Source organism: Jaculus jaculus, chromosome 7 (assembly GCF_020740685.1).
Source record: "Jaculus jaculus isolate mJacJac1 chromosome 7, mJacJac1.mat.Y.cur, whole genome shotgun sequence".
In the NCBI taxonomy this organism is placed as follows: domain Eukaryota; kingdom Metazoa; phylum Chordata; class Mammalia; order Rodentia; family Dipodidae; genus Jaculus; species Jaculus jaculus.
The window spans coordinates 154,428,087-154,446,973 of record NC_059108.1 but is presented as its reverse complement, the minus strand read 5'-3'; the positions used below and the strand labels follow the sequence as shown (position 1 = coordinate 154,446,973).

General features: G+C 41.4%; 1 protein-coding gene across 5 annotated transcripts in view; it reads right to left on the bottom strand.

The window, feature by feature from the left end:
- The window catches only part of Dicer1 (dicer 1, ribonuclease III), a 75,554-nt gene that overhangs the window by 14,913 nt on the left and 41,754 nt on the right, over positions 1-18,887 (bottom strand). For 3 of the 5 annotated variants that reach the window (XM_045155308.1, XM_045155307.1, XM_045155309.1), the window contains 13 exons: positions 18,432-18,564; positions 15,993-16,235; positions 14,035-14,189; positions 11,764-11,896; positions 10,641-10,716; positions 9,908-10,047; positions 7,604-7,783; positions 7,261-7,474; positions 6,912-7,065; positions 5,419-5,601; positions 5,056-5,161; positions 4,370-4,545; positions 2,504-3,284 (listed from right to left, as the gene is read on the bottom strand). In XM_045155308.1, coding sequence (XP_045011243.1) covers positions 2,504-3,284; positions 4,370-4,545; positions 5,056-5,161; positions 5,419-5,601; positions 6,912-7,065; positions 7,261-7,474; positions 7,604-7,783; positions 9,908-10,047; positions 10,641-10,716; positions 11,764-11,896; positions 14,035-14,189; positions 15,993-16,235; positions 18,432-18,564 — 2,674 coding nt within the window. Of the gene's footprint in view, positions 1-2,503; positions 3,285-4,369; positions 4,546-5,055; positions 5,162-5,418; positions 5,602-6,911; positions 7,066-7,260; positions 7,475-7,603; positions 7,784-9,907; positions 10,048-10,640; positions 10,717-11,763; positions 11,897-14,034; positions 14,190-15,992; positions 16,236-18,431; positions 18,565-18,887 lie in introns of those variants that run through there. The other 2 variants (XM_045155310.1, XM_045155311.1) reach the window with 2 other exon arrangements.

The window sequence follows — 18,887 nt, the reverse complement described above, 5'->3', positions numbered from 1 at the left end:
TGACACCAGGTGGTGAAAGGACAATTATTTCTGCAGGAAATCGAGACTGAGCAGATAAGTGGATTTTTGCAATGTAAAACAATGCCTTTCTTGAATAGTAGGGTATTTCTTACTTCACTTTCAGTCTCAGCCTGTTTTTCTCCTGCAACCAGCCCTGCAAAATCATACTCCATGGCAGAGCTTAAACTCTCTGTCTCTGTCTCTCTCTCTCTGAGACCACCCTCCCAAACCAAATCACACTCCTAAATCCACAAGTACCAGAACATTTCACTGAACACTTCCACTTCAAATGCTGTGAAGCCTGAAACCCTAGCCCTGACTTCCCACAGCTCTTTCTCCAACCACCGCCACTGTCCTCACCCTTCGGCACTCAAGTGTGACTGGAGGTGCACTCTCCAGCCTCAGGCGCACTCCTGACTATCTGGGACTAGTGGATGATCTCACAAGAGTGAACCCTACTCTCTGGGCATCAGTTTCATAATGTGCAGAACTAACAGCATATGCACTGTCTCCCAGAGGCTTCAGAGAAGACAGTGCTGAGTGTACAGTTCAGTGTAATGCTTGGCTGATGATCAATAAAACAATAAGAAGACAGCTGGAGGGATGGCTCAGCAGTTAAAGGCACTTGCCTGCAAAACATGTTGGCCCAGGTTCAATTCCCCAGTACCCACATAAAGCTAGATGCACAAAGTGGGGCATGCATCTGGAGTTCCCTGCAGTGGCAAAAAGACTTGGAATACCTATTCTCTTTTATTCTCTTTCTCTCATCCCCCCCCATCTGCCTCTTTCTCTGTGTATGTGTCTGTCTCAAATAAATAAATTAAAAATACATATTTTAAAATACACTTAACAAGACCAGAAACAGGTCAGCATCATGGTGGAAGGCAAAGTCCCCAAAGTTAGAGTGGGCTTAATCCCATTTCTACCACTTATCTCCATGTGATCTTGGGCAAGTTAACCTCTCCTCCGTAGCTGTCCTTACCTATAAATGGGGATAATTAAAGTACATCTCTCTCCAAGTTACAAGAATTAATCTCTAGTTGTTAACTTGATAAGATTTAGAATCATCATGGAAACAAATTTCTTGGCATGTCAGTGATTTTCTTATTTTGATTTATTTATGAGAGGCAGAGAGACAGAATGGGCGCACCAGGGCCTCTAGCCACTGCAAACGAAACCCAGATACATGTACCACCTTGTGCATCTGGCTTATATGAATACTGAGAAATCAAACCTGGGTCCTTGGTCTTCACAGTGCCTTAACCACTAAGCCATCTCTCCAGCCCTGTTAGGGATTTTCTAGATTGAATTAAGTGAGGTTGGGAGAGCCACCATATCTGTGAGCAATGTCATTCCACTGGCTGGGGTCCTGGACTGTATAAAAGAGAGAGAGCCGGCATTCATGGCTCTCTACTTCCTCACTGTGTTGAATGTGACCAGCTGTCTCAAGCTCTTGCCACCACGCCTTCTCTACTCTGGTGAAGAAACCCTTCCTTCCTTCAACTGACTTTTGTCAAGTATTTTGTCTCAGCAATGAAAAGCTGACTAATGCTATCTAACCCTCTCCAGGTCCTAAGCAACATGACTGGAATAGGGTCTGGCAGAGTGAACAATTTGTTTGCTAAAACTATTATTTCTGCTGAAATTATCACTTATCTTCCTTACTACCAGAACTTACAGTTCTCTCTCTCTCTTTTTTTGTTCTGCTATTTTTAGTTTGGGTTTCCTTTTTAGCCCATACTTCATTCTGCTACCAGATTAGTCGTTTAAAACTATTGCTTTACTAACACTGGCTGTCCATTGATCAAACTTCCTCTAACAGTACACAGTTCAACCTCCTTAGCCAAAGCCTTTGCTACAGTTAGCCCCGAATTTTCAGATGTTTCCTCAGCTACCTCACTACCCCCACAGCCAGTCATTTTTTTCACTGACAGTTACCACATCCTAGATCATTTGTTTTGTTTTGCACTGTAAACTCACCTCTACTATTAGCACCTCCTATGACTCAAAAGAGACATTCCCTTCCTTCTTAGTGCTGGGTTATTAGCAACTAGCTGAACCCTTGGTCAAGGAAGCTCTGCTCCAGCTTCTTCCACTCTAGGTATAAGAATTCACCCTTCCCTGGGGCTACGACACCACTCTCCACTGGGAGGGAACTGAGCTCTGTGCACTCACCAAGACTCAGTCTATCATCCAAGGGCTTAGCTGCCAAGGTCTCAGCTCCTTAAATGGTGATACTGCCAATTTCTCTCTCTCAAAACTGGGAAGGCCTACCTATTTATATAACTTATATCAGTAAATAAGGCAAATACAGACCAGCTAACCCCCAAGCCTGAGTGTGCCATCAGAATACAGCACTCATGTCACTTGATAGGCAGTATCCGCATGGCTTGTGCTGGTCCTAGAATAGTCAAAACAGCCACACCTGGCTGCTGGACAAATCTCCATGGATCAGACACACTGAAGAATCAAGAGCTCAGTCACAATAGAAATCACATCTTACCTTTTTGCTTCTCATATATGAAAGGCGGCCCTCATGGGCATCGGGGTAAGTGCAAAACAGGTATGTGGTGATGGCATGCTTTAAAAAGGAGTCACCAAGCATTTCAAGCCGCTCCAGGTTAAACCCATCACTAGCATTTGACAGAGTCAAAGCCTGAAGAATCAGCCCAGGGTTGGGGCCGAGAGTCCTTGAGGAGCGTCCGCTGGCAGGACTCTGCTGAGAGCCCTTCCCGTCCTGGAGTGCTCGGACAGCTTCTGTCGTACCAGGCCTGGTGGACACCGTGGGACTTCCAACTGAGGTAGGTTTGTTAGCAATTCCATCAAGGTATTTATTACTCAGGAGAGTACATTCATCGCTGGGCTTGGGCTGGTTCTCATAATTATATAAATTCTGAATGGGATATGAGGTAGTTGGTTGTACAGGTATTTCCTGCTTGTAGCAATTCAGCTGATTTCCTTGGCAAAAGTCTCTGTTAGCTAAGTTGTAACTGCCATTAGCAAGATGCTTATTGTCAGAGAGACCATTCATTACTTTAAGATCCATTGACACGTCCATTTGGAGCTCCCCTGAAGGTTCGCTGGATAACACTCTGCAGTTCACAGACATTTGGTCATGATTCTCTAAGGAGGGTCTATTAGCACCTTCATGTGCAGCATTTTCAGGGACTACAATTGTGCTGTGTTTACAGTAATTATCATTGTCAGCCAAAGAGGAGTTAGAAACTGAGATGAAAGACTTGCTGTCAATAGATTTTTTCCACCCGAAGTCTAAGTTAGGGTATCTGCAAAGACATTTTTTTTTAATAACTTTTCATGAGAACCTTTAAAAGAACAGGCTCAGAGCAACAGCACTTTGAATCTAAAAGTCCTCTGGTTCAGCACAGAAATAAGTATCCACGCTAGAAGTAAACATAAACTGGAATTCTAAACAAGGCCAATTATAATGCAGAACACAGTTTACCACTCTACCCTAAGCCCCAGAGCACACAGCGTGGCAGACTGAGAACATCATCGAACGTGGAGGTGGTCTGAACCTGAAGCCGCAGACTTCATGGGTGGAAACCCGGATCCTCTGCTTAATCAGAGGAGCAACTTCCATGCACTCTCTGTGCCTCAGCTTCTGTGCAAGAAAATGTGGCCAACACCTACCACAGGATGGTTCTTGGAATTAAACAAGTTAATATAACTTTGAACATTTAAACTAGTGTTTTACACTATTGAAAGGGTATTTTGTTTTGTTTTTGTTTTTGGAGGTAGGGTCTCACTCTAATCCAGGCTGACCTGGAATTCACTTGGTAGTCTCAGGGTGGCCTCGAACTCATGGTGATCCTCTTTTCTCTGCCTCCTGAATGCTGGGATTAAAGGTGTGAGCCACCACTCCTGGCTATTAAAGGTTTTTCAAGGCAGGGTCTCACTCTAGCCCAGGCTAACATGGAATTCACTTTGTAGTCCCAGGCTAGCCTTAAACTCACATTGATCCTTCTACCTCTGCCTCCTGAGTGCTGGGATCAAAGGTGTGCATCACCATGCCCAGCTGATTATTAACATTTAAAGTTCTTTCAATCCCTAGAAACATCTGGTCTGTCTGCTGAATAATCAAAATTAATTTGAATTACTGAGCAAGATTTTCACTGGAATACATAGGCTTTACTAACAAGAAGAAAATAATAAAGACAATAACTGCTTCCTAATACATAACTGGTACTTAAAGAAGCAGTCTGTTTTCATGCTCATTTCAACATTAACACTGCACATTTTCCTTTTGATCTTTTAGGAACTACAGAAAAATACAACTCTAACTTAATTCTGTTTTGTTGCAAACTGATCTTTTTGTTCACGTACTTTCTGGCCAACAGCACAGGCATACCTAAAATCAGCAGGAAGTGATCTGACTCCCACACCGGCGTCACTGGCCGTCTGGGCTCGTAGCTCCTCCGCAGTCAAAAGGCAGTGAAGGCGATATAGTATGCTAGGGAGACAGACTGCTTTCCTCCACAGTGACGCAGGGATTGGGTGTATAGCACAGAGTTCTGGAACCAGTATCTTCCAGTAAGGAAAACAGGAGGAGGATAAACATAAGAGGTACACACACAAAAAGAATTTTTTAAAAAATGAAAAGCCATTTTTTTTGGTTTTTCAAGGTAGGGTGTCACACTAGCCCAAGCTGACCTGGAATTCACTTGGCAGTCTCAGGGTGGCCTTGAACTCACAGCGACCCTCTTGCCTCTACCTCCCCAGTGCTGGGATTAAAGGCATGCGCCACCACACCTGGCTAAAAGCCAATTTTATTGGATAAAGGTGAAAATCAGTAATGTTAGTAAAATCAAATTTCAAAAATAAAAAAAATACTTCTTTAAGCCCAAATGGGTTTTAGCCTAAACATATGAGAATGATTTATTTTATCACATAAATATATCATGGGCCAAGGACAAAAGCAAAACCCTTAACATTTCCTAAAGAGATCATTTAAAGGAAGTTCATACATTTGGTGACTTCCCCCAAATGTTACCTTGATAATCTGTATCAAAAACATCTTTAGAGTCTGAAGTTTACCTGCTTATTTTGCAGACTTTCCCACTTGGCTTTCCTCTTCTCAGCACTGCTTAAAGGAAGAGCTTTCCCCTTCTGATTCAAATGTCGAGGGGTCAGAAGATTCAATCTATGAAAAATTCAAGACAATGTTATCAAGTACACAAATAAGTCTACTGTTACAGCAGCTTGGTTCCCACTCTGACATGCCTGTGAATCAGATACAGCTCATAGAGCAGTCTTCCCTCTGTGGGCAAGTCTTGGGCAAAGGCTCCCCTTACTTCAGACTCCACACAAGGGCCAAAGCACAGTGACTTCCTCATGTGGCCTTGACCACCAGAAAGGAAGCCTCAAGTGTGATCTAAGTGCCACTTCTACAGCTCTTACCTGGAAGATGTGTGATCCACATCCAGCAATGGCTGGTTGAGATTGGTCAGGTCAAGGTTATACTTTGTTTTATAATATTCTGCAAATGTTTCATACTCAGGAGAAGGAAATTTACTGAGTGGAGTAAGATCTGTATACACATCAGCTACATAAAATCGATGAGGCTGATCAAAATTGCGGTATCTATTAGAAAGAAAAAGGAAGGAAGGAATAAAGAAGAAAGAAAATCAAGTCACCTTTTCATGTAAATTAACTATTCTTAAAGTATATCTGTCTTAATATGGAAATGCAAATTCTGATATTCAAAAGGTTAAATATAAATAACATCAATAAAATTTCAAGAGTATGAAAATAAATACTATGTATTTTATCAAGTAAAACTGCCTCTGCATTTTTCTGTACTTTATTGTTCTGTTCTAAATACCTTTACTTTTAAAAAATATTTTATTTTTATTTATTTATTTGAGAGAGATATACAGAAATAGGCAGGTACAGAGAGAGAATGGGTATGCCAGGACCTCCAGCCACTGCAAACAAACTCCAGATACGTGCACCCCCTTGTGCATGTGGCTTATGTGCGTCCTGGGGAGTCAAACCTAGGTCCTTTGGCTTTGCAGGCAAGCGCTTTAACCACTAAGCCATCTCTCCAGCCCTGTCTTTACTTTTATAAGAAAGGAAAGCTAGTGGTTTCTTCTCATACCTATTTTCATCAATACAAATAAGACAGAAAACTTTCACTATCAACATAGAAAAATCAACTGTAAATTACTAAAGCTAAATGGGACATTTGCAATATAAATTATATCATTGCATTATCTTGACAGTGATACTCCAGTGACAATATTTTAAAATATGACATTCAAGTGGGGAGGACTCAAACCAGCATCCTAACTCTTTGACAGTTCCTTATATTTAATTTTATTGCCTCAAAACTTCATTCCCTAATTTTTTCAAAATAAGAAACAAAGTACTAAAAAATTTATTATTTTTCAGGGTATAACTACAATATGCTTTGTAGAAATTTTAAGATACAGACCTGTATTTGTGATGAAATAAAGAAGACTATGGAAGAGCCAGACATGGTGGCACACACCTTTAATCCCAGCACTTGGGAGGAGGCAGAGGTAGGAGGATCACCGTGAGTTCGAGGCCAGCCTGAGACTATGTTGTGAATTCCAGCCTGAGCTAGAGGGAGACCTGCCTCAAAAAGAAAAAAAAAAAAAGACGATGCCGCCAATGACTATGGAGATCAAAAAGACTATAAGGATTATTTAGATTTTTTTAAAGCAATTGTCACTTTTCACAGAGCAAAAGTCCCTTCACCTGCAGTGGTTGGGTTTGCTCTGAGTCAAGTACAGTATACTAGGAAGGCAACTGTGTCTCCTTTCCACACTCTCAGTGCAGCAGTCAAAGCCACTCACCCGCAGGTATAAACAACAGCATCTTTTGCAACCAGGTGTTACCACCATTTTCCCTCCCATTTTAATACCTACCTTGGAATGATAACTGCATCCTGGTAATCTTCTAACTTAAAAACAAAAGGTGTTTCTTTTGAATACTTTGTACTGGGAATACCTATGCGAGCTTCAGATTTTTCAATATCTTCCATGAATTTAAAGTCAATGTCCAAAGTGCTGGAGTCATGAACTTAAGGAAGGAAAAGACTCTTTAGCTTATTAAACTACAATATAGGCAAGACTCTTAGTTAACATATGCACTAACATGTGTGTATAGTAACTGAGGTAAGAGACTTTTACAGTGTATACAATTAGCTAATTACAAGCAAAACTCTCACTTTTTAGCTAGTATAAACAAACACTTTAAAATCAGGATCCTTCTTACCAACATTAAGAGGTAGAACACAGTATGCTGAATCAGCATCTGTAGGTTTAAATTCTAGTGCAGGCTTTTCAAGCCGAAGAATGTGTGAGAATATATACTGGTGAAGTCTTGTAATCAAGTCAAGCATTTGGAGAGACAATGTGAAACCAGATTTCTTCAACTCAATGGATATTGTCACTTCTCCAGAGCGCGTATATACAGGAAAGTGTGGAATCTTAGCAAAAAACAAAGGGAAAGCACTACTCAGTCAATCCACTTCAGAAGAAAACATACTTCCTATCAGAACGTAAGACACCCCTTAACCCTTAACTATCAACATCAACAGTCATAAGGAAGAGTCTACCTGAGGTATGGGTTTGGCTGTCAGTATTCCAAAGCATCGTGTCGTATCTTCAGGAGGGTACAGCTTCCGCCTCCTGAAGTTGAGTTCATCAGGGAGTGGGGTAGTTAAGACCATTCCAATTACATATAGGTAACAGGGCTGATCAGGCTTGGGATAACTATCCCTCAAGCACTCTGGAATCTAGAGTTGGAAAGAAAAATCAGGCATCACACTAAGTATAGCACCTCTATTCTAGACATTGGTGAGAAAAGAAATTTATTTCTGGCTGTACTAAAAGCTGATGGAAAAAAGCTAAGAAAATACTCAGAGGATGTAGCTTTGCTAAGAGAGCATATATTGTCAGGCCTGGGCTTCACACTAGCTCAGGTTTACCTACATTCTAATGTTCATGATGGCTTTATCTAATATCAAAGTTACATAAAACAGATCTCTGTAAAAACACTGTGTATTTGATTTATTTCTTTTGAGTAAAAAACTTTGTGGCTTTTATTTGCTCCCTGAATAGTATCAGAAAATAAAGACAAACAAATTGTTAATATCACAAATAACACTATCACTCGAAGATAACCTTTATTTACATTCTGGTATACTGTGTAATTTCTTAAACTCTTTTCTATAAATTCTATAAACATATCCTTTTTATTTCCCCCCTGGGTAGGGTCTCACTCTAGCTCAGGCTGACCTGGAATTCACTATGTAGTCTCAGGGTTTCCTCAAACTCACGGTGATCCTCCTACCTTTGCCTCCCAAGTGCTGGGATTAAAGGTGTGCGCCACCATGCCTGCCCGGCCATAAACATATTCTTTTTTTTTTAAAGTTTTTTATTTATTTATTAATTTGAGAGCGACAGACACAGAGAGAAAGACAGGCAGAGGGAGAGAGAGAGAATGGGCGCGCCAGAGCTTCCAGCCTCTGCAAACGAACTCCAGACGCGTGCACCCCCTTGTGCATCTGGCTAACGTGGGACCTGGGGAAACGAGCCTCAAACCGGGGTCCTTAGGCTTCACAGGCAAGCACTTAACCACTAAGCCATCTCTCCAGCTCCCATAAACATATTCTTAAGAGAACATTTTTTTTTTTCACCAAACTGCCTCAGCACCAATGGTATATAAGGCAACAATTCTATTTTTTTTTCAGTACAGATGGAAGTCACACAACATAGACTGTGATATATGTGAGAAAGTGAGAGAGAAAGAACGAGTGAGAAAGAGAATGGATCTATTTCTATCCTCAGTTACAGCAGTGGGAATATCACTTTGAACAGCTTTCATTATGTGAACTCAGCCATAATTCAATTATCTTCACACTCTTTCTGAGCTTTCAGTTTTAATCAACCCTACACATAAGCTCAGTTGTGGGACTCAGGGGCACATCACCACATCAGCTGAGAGAGAGCTCGGAGCAGCAGCTCCAAGTGCATGATGCGCTCTTCGCCAGCAGGCAGGCAGTGTGCTTCTCAGAATGCCTCAGTGGCATTTATACCAAAACTGGCTCAATAGGAAAAGGGAACTAGAAGCATCTCACAAAAGTGGGCAACATTAATGGTTTCTGGAAGAATAAAATGATTTTACATTGTGAAAATCTTTAGCTGGGTACATATTTTCACTGTAAAAACTGTAAAGATTTTAAGTACGAAACAAGAATCTTATCTTTGGGCAAAATACAAGTGCACAGCAAAAGTTTGCTTTTGTCTGGGATCCTTAAGAGTTGAAAATGTTACCGGTATTTTTCCAGGTTAAATACTTCAGCCAAGTCTAAGTATACATAGAAATCAGATTTAGAGATGTCAATGTGTAACTATTGCTAAGATGCCACAGGTCAGGCCAGATCCATTCCACTGAGAGAACCTATTTTGACTCAGCACCATGTCATAACTCCTGGCAGCTTCCCGTGCTCCCCCTCCCACATGCCAGCTCAACATGTGAGCGCAGCTTTTCTCTTGCCTGCTCACCATACGCACCGTTTTGTCTTAGCACCAATGGTGAACAAAGCTAGAGTCACACCACGAAATGAAAGAAACAAAGAATGTTTCTTATTGAAATAAACCCATTCTGAGCAGAATGTGATAGATGGTAAGTCAAAGAATCCTTTTCAAAAGAAAAAACAGTGAAACCTACCAACATTTAAAGTTAAGTCAAAATGGTGCTGAGTGAAGGTGTGAATTAGAGAAATGAACTGAGACCCATAGTCTGGGCCTAATTACCCGGATCTGGACAAACAACCAAGCAGAGGAACGTAGGATGTGGTGAGGCAGGAAACAGAATCAGAAAGGCAAGTCTTGACTGAGTTCTAACCAATACTAACTGCTTTCAGGTAGCACTGCCTTCGCTTTGTGGACCCTGGTCTTCCTGGAACACTGGTCTCCTCTTCATCATGTAAGTCAAGCTCCTCTTCATATTTAACAGTCTCTTTCCCAACGGGCATTAAATGCTCATCCAGCTCGCCTAAGACATTTAACAGAAACAAACAAGATTTTGCCTCATTAGCAAATAATCTAGAACATCTTTGCCTTTAAGGATGTCAAGGTAAAAGCATGTGACACTGCAGGCAAATCCCTTTGATACTCATGTATTAAGTATGAGCAAGAGTGTACCCCTAAGACTCAAAGACAGCACATCTCAGCAGGATGACAGCGCACAGACTTTGGAAACTAAAGTTTGGTTTGTTTTTATTTTATAGATTTTTTTTCTACACAGTATAGACCAACCTGAGAGGCTAGCACACTAAACATAAATGTTTAAGGCTCATGGTCCAACCGTTACCAGACACCTTTCTGTATTTAAAAAGGGCCAGCAACAGAAGCAGATAAATTAGCAGTTGTTTGCAGCTAAGCTGTGGACAGTAAAGAACTCTCACAGCACTGTGGGATCTTTAAGATATAGAAAATTCATGTTTAAATCCCCCAAAGTAGACCAAAATCAGCAAGCTTATCCCTCTACAAACTCCTAGAAACCTGTAAAGTCCCCAACATGTTTTTATTTTACAATGTTTGTCATTTATTTTCATTTACATGTATTTTTCAAGCATGTTTACTTACCAATTTTGTGCAGTTTTTCACAGCAAATGAGAGCTACAACTCTTTCTGCCAATCGTACACAGCCCATTGGTGGGCCCTGAAAATAAAAATAAATAAATAAACAACTTTCTGTTGCATATGTCTGCAGCTATATTGTCACTAGCATATCAACTGTCTATGATACCAAAATAAAGCTATTTTTTAAATTTCCCACAAGAAGTTCTCAAGTCTAATGTATCTATCCCTCCATTCTCTCTCTCTCTCCAACCTGCCCTGCAGTGTTGGGATGGAGCCAGATCGAGGACATCATGCACATGAGGCAAGGGTTCTACCACTGAACTACAGCCCCAGTCTTGAAATATGAAATACCCATCTTCAAGTATCTTGCTCAGTAAAGAAACTAATTTATGGGCTGGAGAGATGGCTTAGCGGTTAAGCGCTTGCCTGTGAAGCCTAAGGACCCTGGTTCGAGGCTTGATTCCCCAGGACCCACGTTAGCCAGATGCATAAGGGGGCGCACACGTCTGGAGTTCGTTTGCAGTGGCTGGAAGCCCTGGCGCACCCATTCTCTGCCTCTTTCTCTCTCTGTCTGTTGCTCTCAAATAAATAAATAAAAACAAAAAATATTTAAAAAGAAACTAATTTATAACAAAGATTTTAGAATTTTGATAAATTTACATTTCAGTAATATTTTAAAGTATATTCTTTTCACTAGTCAACAAACATGCAACAAAAGTGGAACACACCTATAAATAAAACACATTAACAGCTTTTCATGGAGAACAGAACTTACTCATCTCAGAACATATATGGTGTGGGCCAAAGGACAAGAGTTATAGAGAGAGATATGAACTATAGCAAGCAACTGGGATCCGTCTAAGGAGCCCTGTATCACTATGAGCATCAAAGACACAGTGAGATGACTTAGTGTGACCTCAACCGTCATCTACTCAAGTTCTAGGAATGTCACCTCTACACTCCTCCCAAACCTGCACAGACAGTTCATTATGAGACTTACAACCCACCCAAGTTTTCAGAGTAGATTTTAAAACAAATTTATAGCCTGAATGTCTTTAAAAGGCTAAGACAAAAATTCCTTAATGACACACTTTAAAATGCACAGCCATTTCTTTTTCTAACTTACAACAATGGAGGCTCGCAGAGGTGAGTTAATCGGAAGATAAAGAGTTGAATAAAATGTACCATCAGGCAACTCTCGGGTTCTACATTTGGGAGCCAGATGAGTAAATGGATCACTTGGTAATCGAGCACAGTATCTGTGAAGAAAAAGAAATTCTGAAGTTGAATCTAAGACTGAGAAGCCGATAGAAAAATGTGACCTCACGTTCCCAGCCTTGCCTATACTGGATTGGTCCCTGCACGCGGAGCACGTTCTTCACCGCCAGTAACTTCCAACAGGACAGAACTAAGCGCTTTAAAATGAGGTGTGCAATTAGAAAGCTACAATTTTAATAATATTTAGGTTTAAACTGAACCTTGAATTTCTAAGGCCCCTGGGTATGGTGTGGGGCTGCAATCCTGCACAGCACACACAGCACTGCTCTGAATCCAGGAAGAGAACATACTGTCTTGTCTGCTTCCTCACTGCCACCTGCCAGCAACCATCATGACACGGAGGAAGAAGGCATCAGGAAGGATGGACTAGGATTAGTCCCAGAAGGGCAAGGAACTGAGGCCCCATGAAGAAGGGTGCTGGAAGGGACGGCACCTTGCAGGGGAGTATGCAGATAGGTGAGCTCACAAACAAGGAGACCAACCGAACACAGGGACTGCAGGCATGTAAGCGATGACTTCGTCACAGTGGACCTGAACTTCTCACTATAGAGGAGGAATTACAAAGAAGACAGGGTAGCTAGAATAAACGTTCTAATGTCATATTGAAAATGGAGGTAGCAAAAGGTAGTCAAATGAAGAAATCTATATGCAAATGTGTCTGTGAAGACAAACAAAGAGATACAAATAAATAAGCAAACTTTCTAGGTCTATTGCGTGGCAACAGAACTCCCAGTGTGAATAAACCAGCAGCAGAAGCTGATTAATTAACAGGAACAAGACCCATGGAAAATGGCCAAAATAAAGGTCCAGACAGGGAGAACATTCCAGGGGAGCCTAAAATATCTTCTGCTACAAAACAAGGGCATGTCCAAAAACACTGGCAGCATGTTAAAGAGGTGTAAAAGACAGCCTGAAGGGCCAAATCTGAGACAATTTTAACATTGAAATATGCAATGACAAAACAGCCAACACATTAAATAAAACAGGTTCCATAATTCACTGAGAATAAATAAATTAAGAAGAAAGGGCTCCTTAAAATAGGATGCCAGCTGATAAGGAATAACAGAACCTAAAAAACTACCATTCAGCTGTCTTCAGGTAACCACTGGACCTAGACAGAGGAGCAGGTTGCAGAGAATCCCAGGTCTCTCCACAGAGAGTAAACACAAGGTGACCTGTTAGCATAGCGCCTTACTCAGTGATCAACTGAGTCACCAGCAAGCAGGGTAAGAACACAGATGCTCACAGAAAGAGGGCTGAGAATATTGCATCAAGTGTACAGGCTGGGTGTACTCATGAGAAAACCCCACCGAACAGCGCTCGATCTTCAAATGTCATTGTAATGGAAGTCAGGGAAGGACTGGCTCCTGTCACTTATGATGAGCATATACTCTTTCCTGGCAAACAGCCCTGGACAGCAAGCAGGCTCCCATGATGAAGACATGCTTCTTTCACTGGATCACTATCTCATTCTTTCCCTAAACTTTGGAACATTTTGTTTTGTACTACAAATCTTAATGGTGACTGCTACCATCAATGAAGTGAGATCATACATTTTTTTTGTCTTTGAGTAAGTTATAATTTACCCTTTCCTGAGCTAGAAACTCTCCTAAGAACTCAGCAAAGCAGAACACAGATCTGGTTTGTTTATCAAGATAATACTCAGGTGTAAAACAAGATTTTCTTTATGTTGAAGCAATGTCAGACTTTGAAATGTCACTAAAGTACTAGAGACTTCTCATATACTCTTTACCTAGAGACCATTCATTCAAGTAGCAAGAAGGTCCCTCGCAGCCAAAGCACCAGGCCAGGACCACAGGTGGCACTGTGCTGCCACATCTCCTATCTTTTGACAACTGAGAGCCAGTCCCGTCATAGCCGCCTCTCAATATGAACTTGCGTGAGACTTTTCCTGAAGTGTGCCTGTACTCTCATCCTGTCTCACTGTCAAAACTTGTGCCCTTACTCCTATTGGTGGTGACATGTTTCACCAAGTAATGTCTGCCAGTGTTCTCTGAAGTTAAGCTTTTACCTATCCCGTGGGGACAGGCAGTACAATATAGGTTTAAACTTAAATTTTGCAATACTGACAGGTCCCCACACAGGTCTGATCCCTTACCGATTGACATGTCCAATTGCTGTGTTGATTGTGACTCGTGGGCCCCCATCATCAGGCCTTAGCACATATGGCGGGAAAACATCATCATCATCCACAACAGCATCCACGTCAGCCTCGCCGCCATCCACTGACTTGGAACATTTATTTCTCAAGATCTTTATATTTAGAAATAGAACACAGGATGAGAACAAATGCTTTCTTTGCTATATGTTAGTTGTCTGCCTCGACACCTACAGAGAAAACTCACACCCAGGCCTGGTGGTACATGCCTATAACCCACACTAAGGAAACTGAGGCAGGAGGACAGAGGATCACAAGTTCTAGGCCATGCTGGGCTGACAGGGAGTGACATATATTTGCTTCAGGCAGTTTAGGGTGACTGGGCCCCTGAAGGTAAGAAGCAGGAATGCCTCTGAGCCTACCCTTGCAGTGTCCACTTTGCTAGAGACCAAAGGATGATCTGACTCCTTATGTCTTCTTGCCTAAAGGAGATCAGTTTTTCCACAAACAACCTGGGCCCCTCCTGGGAGGATGGTCTTTGCTAAGATTTAAATCTATCCTAACATTGTGATTGGTTAAGTTCAGCCCCCAGAACTTGGCATCATGGCGGGCCTCTTCTGAGATAGCCCCTAGCCTGAGACCAATCAGCTATTTTTCTCTGGCACCTGAGCCAAAAGGTAGAACCCACCACCATAAGGCTATAAATACATTTACGAGGGGAGAGCAGGCTCTCTTAGCTGTCCCTTCATCACTTTGAACCTCCAGGTTTTGGTGCATCTCCCTCTTACTCCCACATGGGCTCTTTATAACCTCTGCTACTCTCCCCACAACAGAAACTCTTTGTACTTTCTTTTCTTTCCTCTCTCTTTTTATGTTTCTTCCAGGCCCACCACAAGGGCTCTCAGACCACGTGGGAGTATCTATTTTTCTTCTCTTGATTTTGTACTTAGCTAAATAAATAATGTAATAATTATTTTTCTCTGTTTTCTTTGATTAAAAACAGACACAAACTAAGGGTCTTGGGTTCAAGGGCTCTCCTGGACTCCTCACAAACCCTCTATCAGGATACACAGCAAAACCTTGCCTCAAAAAAGAACAAGCTTTTTTTGGTTCTTCAACGTAGAGTCTTGTTCTAGCCCAGTAGCCCGGGCTGACCTGTAATTCACTATATAGTCTCAGGCTGGCCTTGAACTCACAGTGAAACTCCTACCTCTGCCTCTCGAGTGCTGGGATTAAAGGTATGAATCACACCCAGCAAGAACAAGCTCTTCTAATATATGACATAACCATCTTCCCTAACCATACTTCCTAACTCCAAACTCACCTGCTATAAAAAACTCTCCTACAGAATCACCCCTTCTAGCTCAAGTCATGTGCAGACATACCATAGAGAGTCTACCCCATACTGTAAGTGCACACAGCAGGTACACAGGACTGTCAGTCTTCTGTGGGTGTAACTATGTCACATTTCTTCTTCCACTACTCAAACCAACTAATAGCCACCAAACTTTCCACACTCATAGTATTTACCCCAGACATTCTGCACAAAAGATCCATAGGACCTTTTTTCTAAAAGTATACGTGTATTGTGCACGTGCACGTGTGTGCATGCTAGGCGCTCCTGCCTCTACAAACAAATGCCAAATGCTTACATCACTTTTTCACATCTGACTTATGGAGGTACCTTGGGAACTGAGCCCAGCCCGGCAGGCTTTGCACGCAAATGCCTTTAACCATTGAGCAATCTTCCAGCTTCCATAGAGCCAAAAGGTAAAAACATTGCTATTTTGTTGGGACTTCCCACTTTGCAAAATATTGCCAGGTCTCTCTAATCATTCTAAAATTCTTTAAAAGTACCCACTGCACACCCCTGCTGAAACTACACTCACAGATAAAACTTACCTATTTCCAACAACACTGAACATAATGAAGATATAATTGTAACTTTTTTGTCTTACCTTTTCTATAGCCTTGTAGGTTTTAAGGTCTTCCTGGAAGCTTTGTATTTTGTCTGTGTCTGCCAGCATGACATAGTTAGAGATCGGGGCTCTTGCTCTTCCCTTAGACTGAACATAGGATCGATACTCTGTGGGCAAATCAAAACGAACCACCAAGTTGCATTTTGGTATATCAACACCCTCTTCTACAATACTTGTTGCAATGAGCAGGTTGGTCTCATGTGCTCGAAATTTCCTAAGTACCTGGAAAAAAAAATCCACCAAGAAAAGCAATTCTAAGAGATTTTCCAATGAAACACATCATAAAAATTATTAACAATGGCCATGTCTGATCTATTCCCTAGGAACACAACATGACACTATCACAAAACCCTACAGGCATGGTCATATAGTCACAGTAATTGTAATTTAATGACAGGAGTTTTCACTGTGACTGAAAAAATATATAAAGCCTTCAGGTTGAGTGTGTGGCTTCTTTAATGACCACAGTAGATCTAACAAAGAATGTGACCCAGTGAATCCACTCTTAGAGTCCTATTGTGGTTCTGATCCTCTACAAAGATAGTGTATGTCTAAAAGACTGTGCTGGGCCAACATCCCTTCAAAGATGTTAAAATTCCATCACTAACGTCTCTAAGGCACTTGGAACTAAAAAAATCACAAACAGAGCAAGACTTATTTTCTGGCACTGGGAAACTTTCAATTTAAAAGGACAAAATTGATTAAAATAAAGTGAAAGCTTTTTCATGTATGATTTAAGATCACATTACTTCTTTGATGATTCACCTTCAGTCAACTTGATGGGAGTTAGAATCAACCAGGGAGGTGACCCTCCAGAGAGGATTAACTGAGGAAGAATACTCACCCTGAAGTGAACAGTACCATTTCATGGGCTAGCACCCCACACCGAATAAAAAGTTAAGCACCTGAGAGGAGCACCAGCGTTCATGTCTTTCTGTTTCCTGACTGCAAACATGATGTGAGCAGCTGCCTCACATTCCTGTCATCACACCTACCTGGCCCTGATGGGCTGGACCCTCAAAGTGTGAATCAAAAGTACACCCTTCTTTCCTTAAGTACACCTTCCTCCTTACACTGCTTTTGTTAAGTATATTCTCAGGTAATGAGACAGTCACTAATACACTCCCTGATACAGGTCACAAGTAATAACATAAACTGGTTCTCAGATAATCAGACCTATGGACTACCTACCAGATTCCACAAAACTGGAATACTGTTTAAAAATAAAAACAACAGTGACCCAAACGCCTTTCACAGGAATTGTTTTGCTAATTTTAAGTTAAATAACAAACTTCAAATTAAAAAAATAATAATAAGCTAGCACACTGTATTTAGTTTGTAACGTCGTTCATACTGTGATTTCCTACATAAAAAAAGAAAAAATTGATTGTAATGGGGAGGTAATATGATGGAGAATGGAATTTCTAATGGGAAAGTGTGGGGGTGGGGAAGAAGGGAATTACCATGGGATATATTTTGTAATCATGGAAAATGTTAATAAAAAGTAAAAAAAAAAAAAAAAGAAAAAGAAAAAACTAAGCTTAAATCTACAAACTATAGTCCTATTGGTGACTGGCCATTACCAAAAGCAATCTAGGAAGGGTTTTAAAAGAAAACATGGGGCTGGAGAGATGGCGTAGCAGTTAAGCCCTTGCCTGTGAAGCCTAAGGACCCTGGTTCAAGGCTCGATTCCGCAGGACCCACGTTAGCCAGATGCACAAGGGGGCGCACATGTCTGGAGTTTGTTTGCAGTGGCTGGAGGCCCTGGCGTGCCCATTCTCTCTCTCTCTCTCTCCTTCTTACTCTCTCTCTGTCTCTCTCAAATAAATAAATAAACAAAATTAAAAAAAAAAAGAAAACACGAAACACAGCCTAAGAAATGACCTCAGCTGGCTACTTTGTAGCCACATAGAGCCTATAGGAGCTATAGTTCCCCATGTTTATTGTCACGGATGTAATTCTATGACAATTAAGATATAAAATTGACCCCCACATAATGCATGATCCACAATCCCCATGGGGTTGACCTGCATCCCCAACAAGGAAGGCCTCTTCAGAAAAGAGGCAGGGAGGAGGGAAAGGATGGTACCAACATGTGTTGTTTACATATTAAATATGTCCATATCTAATAAAAAATGTTGCTTAAATTAAAAAAAATACATAAAATTGATGCACAACACAGCTACTCTAATTCTGTGTCTAGCAACCATCCTACAGCCACCACACAGGGAGCAGCAGTCTATCATGAACAAGTAGTATCAAGGCAAGAGAGGATAGAGGAGGGAGCGGAAATGAAGAAAGCAACGAAGGGAGGGAGGGAGGAAGGGAGAAAAGGAAAGAATTAAGTACTAGGGAACTAGGAAAAGAAGAAGAGTTGACATCTGTTGAGAAGTGCTGCTGTAGTCACGCTAAAGTTACCTCTTCCTGCTTCCTGAACTCGGCCTCCATCTGTTTGCTACGAGGCTGGCTCTTTCCAATGCCATGTCCGGTTATGAAGTTGCTGCTGATATAAGCCAGCTCAGGATCTTGTTTGCCAGCTTCCTTTATCAATCTAAGAAATTACACACAACTGGAGGTTAAACACTGCTGAGGGAAACACATTCCAACTCTTGGTTTTAAGGTCTCCTTTAAGATAGGCAGACATATACAGTGTAACGTTTTGCCAATATACCTAACAAAATGACCTAGGCAGTTTTTCCCTAGCTGGCTTCACTAAAAAGCACTGCCACACTAATCAGTGGGCCACACACGTAACCATGACATGACAGACGTTAAGGCTGGCTGACATGGACAAGTGAAATAGCTCCTTTGCCTCTGACTTTTGATTTGGAGATGGTGACTCTGTGAAGAGGTGGCCCAGCACGTGACTACACT